Source organism: Phalacrocorax aristotelis, chromosome 2, assembly GCF_949628215.1.
Source record: "Phalacrocorax aristotelis chromosome 2, bGulAri2.1, whole genome shotgun sequence".
NCBI lineage: Eukaryota > Metazoa > Chordata > Aves > Suliformes > Phalacrocoracidae > Phalacrocorax > Phalacrocorax aristotelis.
In genome coordinates this window covers 141,006,578-141,016,987 of record NC_134277.1, presented here as the reverse complement: position 1 = coordinate 141,016,987, position 10,410 = coordinate 141,006,578, and the positions used below count along the sequence as shown (strand labels likewise).

The window sequence follows — 10,410 nt, the reverse complement described above, 5'->3', positions numbered from 1 at the left end:
TCTGGACTCTTAAAGCCGGGGAGGCATCATTAGGGAGCAAGTTAGATGTCCACCCAGTAAAAGCGAGCGAAAGAAAGAAAGAGTAGGCAGGCTGCCCGAGAGGGACCGCGCTCGCCTATTGTTAACATATACTTGACCCCCACTAACCTCCTCACGACACAGATGTCTCCTACCTCTATCACCTCCCACTGCTTTAAGCCCTCCCCCCCTGCACCTGGGTAGCGGGGCCGGGCCGGCTGCCGGCAGTATGCTGCCTGCCTTGCGAGGTGCCTGCTAGCGGGGGAGCCGGGCGGAGCGGCGCGGGGAGCGGCGCAGCCTCGGGCGGGCGGCGCGGCTCGACTGGGCTCGGCTCGGCTCGGCTCGGCGGCAGAGCTATGCGGCGGCTGCCCGGGGACACGCAGAGACCCCGCCACTGACAGCGGCCGCTCCCTGCGCTCCACATCACGTTTGTCTGCGGCGGCGGCAGGAAGGAGAAGGACCTGGGTATTAACTATCTCGACTTGGAGACTTTGCTTTATTTTTGGTTCTTGTCCTTTCCCGTGGAACCAGCCGTCTCTCTCGAGCTGATCCTCCTTTAAAAAAAAAAAAAAGAGCGAGAGAGGGAGGGGGGGGAAGAGCAGCTGGAGTTTCTCCTCAGCTCGTTTTGACTTTTGTGGACGTGGATCATCTGGACTGGGAAGGGAAGCCGCGCTGCGCTGCTCTCCCCTTTCCCACCCCCTCGCCCCTCCAGCAGCCTGGGCTGCCGGCTCTCCCCCGAGCAGGACGGGAACTTTTATTTGCAGCTCGCAGCCCGTGGCGAATGGTGGGAATCTCCGGTCCTTTGCAGTGTGAGTACGGGGCGCGGGCAGGGCGCGCTGGGGCGGGGGTCCCCAGCCCCTTCCTTCCCTCTCCCCTTTCCCGTAGGGCTCCCCCGGCTCCGAGGGGCTCCCGTGGCTGTGACTAACCCAGGCGGGCCGGGGCTGCCGCCGCGCCCGGGCCAGGTCAGCACTGCATGCACCTCTGGCACCCGCTGTCCCCGGCTCACAAACTCGCACCCCGAATACTTCTCAAGAGCCCAGAAACCGAACTCCCCACTTGTTTTAGAAAATAACCCTCCCAAGCAGGTATTCTTCCATAGCGCAGGGTTTCTGCCTCCATTCCTAAATGGACTTGCCTTCCGCCCCCCCCCCCCCCCCGCCCCTCCAGACCACAGCTAAGCCAGTGTGAGTCGGAGTGTCTGAAATATTTCTGGTGAGATTTTTTTTTTCTGTTTATTTCATTACAATGATCGGATTATGTAGCACTGGCAGCATCACTTCGGGCTATTTGGTAAGGAATATTTCAGGCTGTGCACGCCGTCTTTAGCTGCACCGCGATCTTGCAAGTGTCCCTTTTCCTGAAACGATAGGGCAGCGTTAGGGATCGCATTTCTAAAACTGCGATACAATGTCATTGTGTCATCTCGTGTAGCTGGGCAGAACGGTTTGATTCCGTAAATTCGTAACACACCCGCGATAAGGGGGAGTGGAAGGGTGAAACCCACGCTCCCGGCCGTTTAGACGAGCCTTGGGCTTTTGGCGAGTTCGAGTCCTTTTGTTAGTGGCAAAGTTGCGAGGCTGGGCTAAAATTGGGATTAGGGTAGGGCAGGACTTGCCAGCCTGGCTGGGGCACCCGCGGCCCCGCCGCACGTTCATTTCTGGAGAAATATCTGCGGCGTTGCTGTGCTCTGCTCTCCTAAATGTTAGAGAGAAACTGAAAGTAACTAATCCGAGGCAGCTCTCAAATGCCTCTCGCTCCAAGAGGGAGCTTCAGTTCACGGAGGAGTCGGAAGGCGGGAGGGCGAAGGTGCGGGGCGCCGGGGCAGCCTCCCCCGCCGGCTCCGCAGCTTGCCGCCCGCAGCACCGGAGCCCGGGTCGGCGGGACCGCCTTGCCCGCCCGCCGCCGGGGGAGGAACAGCCGCTCGGGGTTCCTCCAGTAGAGCAGCCCTCGGTCTCCGGATCCGCAGCCGGCTCGGCCGGACACCCCCTCCTACCTCTGCCTTGCCCTAAATCGCGGCGCGGAAGGGACCTGCCCGTCGCAGCCCCGCGGCCGAGCCGCCCGGCAGCCCCCGCCTGCGGGCCGCGATCGGCCGAGCCGGCGATAGCAAAGCTTCCCTCCGGGGCTGCCCAAGTTGTGCGGCGCCGAGCGCGGCGGGGCGGGAAGCGGCCGCCGGTGCCCCGGCCGCACGGCTCCGGGGCGGGCAGGGCATGGCAGGGGCTGGGCAAGGACGGCTGTATACCGCCTAAAAACAGCCAGCGGGAGCTGCCGCGCTGCCCGTGGGAACACAGCAAGTGCCAAACCTTCGGCTCAGGCGCAGCCCTGACTCGCTGAAAGGATGTCTGCTGACTCTTGGTGTGTACAGCCGAGCGATCGCTCCGGCAGCTATTCCTGCGCTTAATGTAACGCTGACCCCTTTAACTTTTAACATCGCTTTTCCTAATTAATCTGTTCAGGCCCCAGACTTAAATGGCTGTCCACAGCTGCTGCAAATTGATTTATCCCCTGACGGTGGTCCGAGTTGCTGACCAAAGCAGGATTTTTTTTTTTTCCTGCCCCTCCCCCCCATTTTTTGGTCTAATAATCTGTTTTGACTTATTTTCTACTTACAGTAATGCTGCATGCTTTTTGAAGGACTTAGAAAATATATTTTTTGACATGTAGCTAGAAACATAATTATTGTATTTGTAAACACAATATGTTAGGGCTAAGGGTGAATATAATTTATTTAATTATACCCTTGTAGCCCTACATTTCCTTCTCCACTTCCGCATCTTGACAGATGCAATGGAAAGTTTAAATAAGCAACTTTGCTAACTGTAGTTTGAAGCAAGACGTAAAAAATGCTTTTAGATTTGAATTCTATCGTCCAAGTTTTCTGTTCTGCTTTTCTGCTAACGGTTTAGTGAATCTGGATAGTCGAGAGGATTGAAACTGGTTTCTAATGGTTGTTAAAGCTCATGCTTGACCTTTCCACGGGAAGTCTGAAAACCTCATTCAGTTTATTCTGGGCTGATTTCCTTAGGAAATCCAATATGATCAGGGAATTTCCTTCAGCTCGGCTGAATGTTAAAAAAGTTAGCCTATCTTGTTTATACGTCCTGGTTTTAGCACTAGGTGTTTCTGTGGCTCCCCATCAGTACGAAGAATACTAGGAAAAAGATCTGAGTATGGCTTATTCATAACTGTACAGTCTATGAAAATACGAAGTTGGCTAAGGCTTTGTTAGGTGCGAGTTGCACTGCAGACTTGCTGTAAAGGTTTTTAATTAGGAAGTTGCACTTTATTTGATAATTGATAACTTTTCAAAGGTCAGTTCTTTCACATCTGAACCTTCAACGTAATTGCTACTACTTTCCATTCATGCATCACTTTTCTTTGCTGTCATGGGAAGCTCAACCACGCATCAGCACAAGAAAACCCCAAACCCCACCAAAAACCCAACCCACCCTTAAATCCGTTGATGTCTCTGGCAAGCTGAAGGCAGGCGAGGCGTACAGGAGACGATGGCAGGACTTCTTCTTGGGCCCTGCGTTTGCGGGAGGGTGAGCGGCTGGGTTCCCGAGCCGTGAGCATGCTGTAGGAGACAAGAACCATTCTGTTTGTAATGGAATGCAGACAGCAGTGTTAGGTCACTGCTTCCTGGCAACTGCTGCTCAAGTTGTTTTTCTTCAAAGGCTTTGAGCTTTTAAATAGTTTCCAAAATCTTTTTAAGTAAAACATTGCCTTCTACCATTTTTGACCACCTTAACGTTAACTCATTTCGTGCCTAAATAATGGACCAGTTAAACATCACACGGTGTCTCTCATCTGTGTACGCTTAACACTGTGTATGCCTGCACGCACATGGAGTTTTGTACTGGAAGTATTGTGTATAGGATAAAGGGGAGAAAAATATCTGCACCTGGAGTGCTGGTCAGTGGCTAGTCAGTTCAGGACATTCTTTCCTGTCAAATCCTGTTTCTCACTTCTCTGAAATGAACTTCAGACGACAGGCGTTGAATGCGAAGCTCACTTCGCTGAGGTGCTGTGCCGACTGCAAACTCCTCGTTGCCAGACACTTGGGGTGAAATAGGCATCTGCAGTATTTGCGTTGGGGGTGATGGGAGAAAAGGCTTGCAATTGTCATTTTCCTCTTTCAAATCCACTTGCCACAGCCCATTACTGTTAAATCTTTAGCTAATTGAATAAGGATATTGGTACGTTGCTAACTGCAGGAGCTTCAGGTTTTTTAGATGGGGGCGGGGGGGGGGGGGGAGAAGATATTGTTCTTTGTTCTGTAGAAACTTAAGTTGTCATGCAGAGACCAAGAAGCCTTATCAGCTGAAACAAAACCTGAATTTGGTGTTGTGCAGGGGCTATTTCTTATGGCTTGGCTAAAGAAATGTAAAAAGAAAATTTTACATCTGAATACATTAAAAAAACTTTTATCCATGTAGTTAGTAGCAGCCTGCTCTTTTTCATACAGCCTTTAATAGCAACCTATAATATTTATGGAAGTTTAAACTGACACTGCATTTAGCGTAAGTAATGAGAGTGTAAATTCTTAAAACACTGGCTTCCAGATTTTATTTTCTTCACCTTATTTCAAGTGAAAGATATAAAAGAGTTAGTTTAAAAACTGAACTTTTAATGTAAATGGTAATGGTAACGTAATTGGTCTTGGGTCCTCCACATAGGTGTTCCTTTATAAAGAACTGCTTCAAAAATTCAGTTATCCTGTTCTTATTTACTATAAACTTGATTAGTTTAATATATGGTAGCATAAATACATCAGGAAGTAGTATACTGTGTGGTTTTGTGGATAAACAATCAGATGTAAAATCAAAGTCAAAACATCCTGCCCTTTAAAAGGTGCTTTTTTTTTTTTTCCTCCCTAAAATATTTTCATCTGAAAGACATCGACTTCTATCTTCATTTTTTTTTTTCCTGCCATTGATATGAAAGTTTCCCAATAACGTTTAGAGAACGGTGGACGTTTTATTAAAGTAAACATTAGTTCAGTATAATGGAGGTAATTGTAAGTGATAAGAGCAGAGCAGGTTATCTGTGTGTTGTTTAAACAGAAGGAGCTATTTTGCACCATTTCCAGTAGCCATCTGTAGAGAAGGGTTTGCACCTGTCTGTCCACACTAATTATAGATTAGGTCCAAAGAAATGAAATTCGAGTAGGCTTTCTCTTAATGAAATCCATAGTGATTTTATTGTAAATGTGTTTTGTGTACAGACGGTGATGGTTGGGCTGCGAGTAAAATAAATTGCTGTATGGCTGTCGTGTACTTATAGTTGTAAGGCAGGATACTGCTGCATTAACAAAGGTGGTGAATAAAAAATGCAGTGCTCCTTTTAAGTCCTGGGCTTCAGTGGTGGCTTTAGCTAGGTTTAGTCAAAAAGGTTCACTGACAGCACAGTCTTTTAGGGGTATGGTTCAGGGTAGACTTCTCAGTTAACGTCACTTTCGTGTCAATGCACTGGCATATAGGTGGTCCTTGGACTGAAATATGAGGTAGAAATGGTTTCACGTTCAATCTGTACACACATACATGCAGAGTGTGTCAGAAATACTTTCCTCTGGTTTAACACTATATTACTGAAATAAAGTGGAAAGAGTGAGAAATGCATTCTGCAGTAAAAGGTCACATGAATTTCTACCACATCTGTTTATAGTAATTATGAACATAATTAACATAAGAATTACAAGTGAAGTAATGACAAGCTGAGCTATGAGATATTATGCCATAATGGTCATATGTTGGAACTCTCACATTATAGCACACTAGAATTCACCTATTCAATACATGAAAGAAAATGTTAGATTCTTATCTGTTCTAATGCTTCAAAACTTATCTGCCTGGGGCAGATGGACTTTACGCTTTATAGGAAGGTAACCCATTATTAAGAGAGAGTCAGTTGAAATTAAGATTTCTAGCCTGCAGCTTGGACTTTGAGACAGCTGTGCTTATGGAATACCACTTCTGTTACACATTTGTACTCTATTTATTTTATTAATGCACATTGCTTTATTTTTAAATGTGTTTTCGCAGCAAGCTGTTTACATTAGAAAGGACCCTGGATTAGTTTTTCTTTAGAGAATTGTGATTCAAGTAGTAGAACTGCCTGTCGGAATGGCCAACGGAGATCTAAGATGCACATTGTGGCCCTGCAAGATGAGAATCTGATGGATCCTAAATTAGTTCATGGCATGATATCCATGTATTTCAAGGAAAAAAACTGGTAACAAAAATCCCTAAAAAGAGCGATCTCTCATTCGTACATAATACTTTGAAAGAACATATGCAGAGAGAAAGCTCTGTAAAGTCACTTTTCTTTAGAAATGCATAGAACATACCATTAACTTTAGGGGCTAAGGTTTCAAATGAGTTGACTAACTTTTGTAATATGACCTGTCTGATTACCTCTAAATATGGTTGTCACACAACTGACAACTGGAGGAAGTTAAGGGAGAAGCAGCCCTTCTTCAGGGTAAAAATACTGGCTGAGGAATGCATAGTAAATTTGACATCTGAAAATCAGCTTGCCTTTAACGAACTATCAAAGTCCTGGTTTTGTGATAGGAGAATTCGCCAAATTGCTGTCTTTCTAAGGCTAAACATATAGAGTGGTTTATGAAAACTAATAGAAAAAAATTACCTTGTGCTATGTCTCAGTGATACCAAGAGGTTTTCGCATTATTGGATTAGTGGAGGATTTGTGACAGACCCCTTTTTATCTGACATTCATTGCAGTGACACGATTTTCACACACACACACCCTTCCCCCATCTAGGTTCTGGTTTTCACTTTGTATTATGCGTCAAATTCCCTTTATTTCTTTTCTTGTGAAAAAAACCCTGCTCTCTTGGATGAGTGATTTTGGAAGTTCTGCACTGAACAATGCCTGTCTCACTCCAGCGTGCCATCATTGTCCCAGCCTTCACCGTACTCCTCTGCAGACGTGCGAGGGGAACGTGTTTCCTTAACAAATAAGCGTTGATTCCTAGGGAGAAACATTTTATAACTTTAAAACCTGAGTCTGTAGAGTGGACTTGGCAACCTGGTGCTGGTGCAGCCATTCTGCTGGCTGTGCTTGTGGTAGGCCGGCAGGGCTGCTTTGCTGCCTCCCCTCACCGTACCCCATGGTAACTTGGTCCTCTTCGATGAAGCCCGTCAAAGTTAAACCCTCCGTTTTCTCAAAACCTGAATTGTTAAGTGTAGGGACCTACTCCAGGTTATCGCTCACCCTCTGGTGATAGTGCCAGTGTTGTGTTCAGGACCTTCCGCCACGGCAAGGCCGAGTGGTTCGGGTCAGGTACGTGGCCAAACCGGGAGCGGGTACATCCTGTGCCCGGGCTGGGCCAGGGGACTCGCGGGCCAGGAGCCGTCGTGCTCCGTGGAGGCCGGGGGGACGGTGTGCGGAGGAGGAGCTGGGCAGAAGGCGAAGGCAGTCATGGGGATGTCACCTTGGTGGAAATGGAGGCGGCCTCAGGCAGGGGAGCCCTGGGGAGCCGGCGCTGCGCTCCCCTGGGTCTCCTGCAGGTACTTCTCCCGGGGAGGCTTCGGGCGGTTTCCAGGGTCGGGCACAAGCGCCGACCGGGGCACCCCGGGCGCGGCCGCCTTCTGCCCCGGCGGGCAGCGCGGAGGTGGCGCCTCCCCTCCTGCCCGGTACGACCTCCCTGGGGACCCCGGGCCGCCCCAGCCCCGCTCCCTCACACCCACCGTGCGTCCTCCGGCCGCCATCTGGGCCGCGCTGATACCGTAATCGCCCCGATGCACGCCGCCGTCCCGCTCCCCCCGCGCCGGCAGGGCCACGGAGGCGCGATGCGCCCTCCTCGCGCCGCAGATAAGCTGCGAGGTGCGTTTAAGGCGCACAAAGCCCGGGCCGCGCCGGCGCCTCCCTCCTTCCCTCGCTCCGTCCCTCCCTCCCTCCGCCGGAAGGTAATCTCCACCCGCGGTTCGGGGAGAGGCGGGCGGGGGGACACCCTTCGCCGCCGCCCGGCTCCCTCGGCGCTGCGCGAGTCGATAGGAGCGGGGAGAAGTGAAGATGTAACCTCTTATCTCCCCCTCCCCGCCCCGTGGCGGCCGGGGATTTACAGGCAGAGATTAGCCGGCGGGGAGAGGGGAGCTGCCTTTTGTTGTGCGTGGGGCGGCCGCGGCCTGGGCGCTGCCTCCCCCGGGCCGCGCTGAGGGGACTGGCCCGGGGGGCCGGGGGGGGCCGCGGGGGACCGCCGGTCGCGCCGCGGCCCGCGGGGAGGGAGGAGGTGGCCGGAGAACAATAGGTTACTGAGGACCCCCACTTTAAACACAGTGGCGGGAGGAGGAGAGCGGCTTGTCTGGGTGTTTCACGGGACGGGGGTCGTGGGGAGGGGCAAAGGGCTGGCGCGGCGGGAGCGCCCCCGGCCCCGGGCGGGAGCGGGGTGGCGGCTGGGGCCCAGGGGAGCCGCGGCGCCCCGCCGCCGTGAGCTCGCCCCGGCGCTGGCGGGTCGCTGTCCCTCCCGCCAGCCCGGCGCTCCCGTGAGGGGCGCTGACAGGAGCGGGCTGTCACGCCCGGGCGTGCGGGCACCCACCCTGTCAGCGCCGGGGCGGTGTCGGCTCCTGGCGCCCAAAAAGCCCCGCAGAGCGTGACATGGGGGTTTTAGGAAAAGTGGCCTGTGCTTTGTTGTTGTTTTTGGACTTTTGATGGCGATTTTCAGTTCTTGCCAGATTGAGAAGACTTGTACACGAAGTGTGCACGCACACTGCCTTGGCAAACGGCGTTATCGGCGATCATTTCTTAAAGCAACATTAAACAATTCCCTTTAAAATATATTTAAAAGTTTGAAATATTTATATTGCCGTTTCACTTTGTCAAGTGTTTGCACAAATAGATATATAGATATGATCCGGTAACTAAAAGCCTAATTAAAATTTGTTTAAAGCCAGGGGGGCATGTATTCTTGTTGACAGCAGCAGATCGATAGGGTAAGACAATAGAGCCCCATTATTTTACTTCCATTGACTGAACATATTGACATTTCAGGTTTGCAATTGCCTCAGTGAGCATGATGAAACACTGAAATTCACGAACCAACTGTCTGGAGTGGCACATATATTACTGTATGTCATCTCTGCCTTCAGGTTACCTTATCACTGAAGCAGAATGGTAATGGATGGCAGCAGAGTACTTCAGAGGGGTTAGGGCTCTATCAGTTAAGCTGACACGTAGCAGGTTTCAGGAGTATCTTTAATTACACCTAGAATTATGTACAAGGGAAGACGGTCCTTGTTACCTGCTGATGCGCTTCAGAGTTTACAGGCTCAGAAGCAAACAGGATAACAAGGTACTTATGTTTCATATTTTATATACGTTAAACTTCTGCAAGAGCCCAAGGACTTCTGCTTGCGCTGTTTACATGCTCGCCATGTTTGCCAATGGCAGCATCTCAACCTGGTTTTGATGCTCAAGTTCCAGAGGACCTGCTAGACCTTCTCCCAGTCTGAAGATTGCAAAGGAAACAAAGAACAACTTCGAAATAAATAAATGCACTTCGTGTTTCTCCCCCCTCAACGTGCTCTATTGACAGTGCTCAGGGAATTTAATGCAGTGAGGCTATAGCAGAATGATATATATACACACACATTTTTTCCTTAGTATAAGCACTGCAGAAAGAAATGTCTGTGCAATATGTGCATGCATAATTGCATATATTGATTTATATGATTGCATATAAATGCATATATAAAGACGGCCCAGTGGCTGCAGAACATGCAACGTGTCTTATTATTTCAAAGGCTTTCAGATGTTCTTTAAAATCTAGCTGACTGTGGAATGAAACCCATCAGGGTTAGGCAGAGATAGAGATTGAAATTAGTTTAAAGCAGACAAAGAGCTAATATGAAAGAGCCACTGGTGATTTAACTCGTTTTTAAAAGTAAGTGTAATGAAAATATAAAATGTATTCCGAGTGTGCCATCTACTCAGCAATTGTTGCCATCAAGTGGACTGCTGATGCCCTTTAAGATGGTAAAAAGAAAACTACTCCTTTATACCATTTTCATGAAAATGTTAGGTTTCTGTTTGATCAGCAGGTGCTGTTGAGATGAAAGCCATGTGTAAATTTTCAGAAGGCCAAAAGTGTCAATTCAGAAAAGGAAAGTGATAAGAGAAAATGCAATCAGTTTTCCTGTTTTCAATTTGTGCAGGATTTGAAGAGCTGTTTTGTTAAACTGCTACATCTGCTCCAATATGAATATTGAACTACTTCCACTAAAAATAACACCCTATAATTTGGAAGCCATTGCAATCTTTTGTTAATGCAAGTGGGTTATTTAAAAAAAAAAAATCTATTCTGAAAAATCTCCTGCCTAATGTGCATTTTTGTTTATCGGCACTTTTATCTTCAGCAGATAAAATGGCATT

At 49.1% G+C, this 10,410-nt stretch overlaps 1 protein-coding gene across 4 annotated transcripts in view; it reads left to right on the top strand.

Annotated features, from left to right (window-relative positions):
* The first annotated feature begins 309 nt into the window (after positions 1–309).
* The window catches only part of RUNX1T1 (RUNX1 partner transcriptional co-repressor 1), a 114,996-nt gene continuing 104,895 nt past the window's right edge, over positions 310–10,410 (top strand). The window contains exon 1 of one of the 4 annotated variants that reach the window (XM_075085376.1): positions 310–827. Coding sequence is in view for 1 of the 4 variants with exons in the window: in XM_075085379.1 (XP_074941480.1) it covers positions 800–827 (28 nt within the window). In the remaining 3 variants the exon portion in view is untranslated. Of the gene's footprint in view, positions 828–1,204; positions 1,231–2,292; positions 2,371–10,410 lie in introns of those variants that run through there. The other 3 variants (XM_075085379.1, XM_075085383.1, XM_075085377.1) reach the window with 3 other exon arrangements.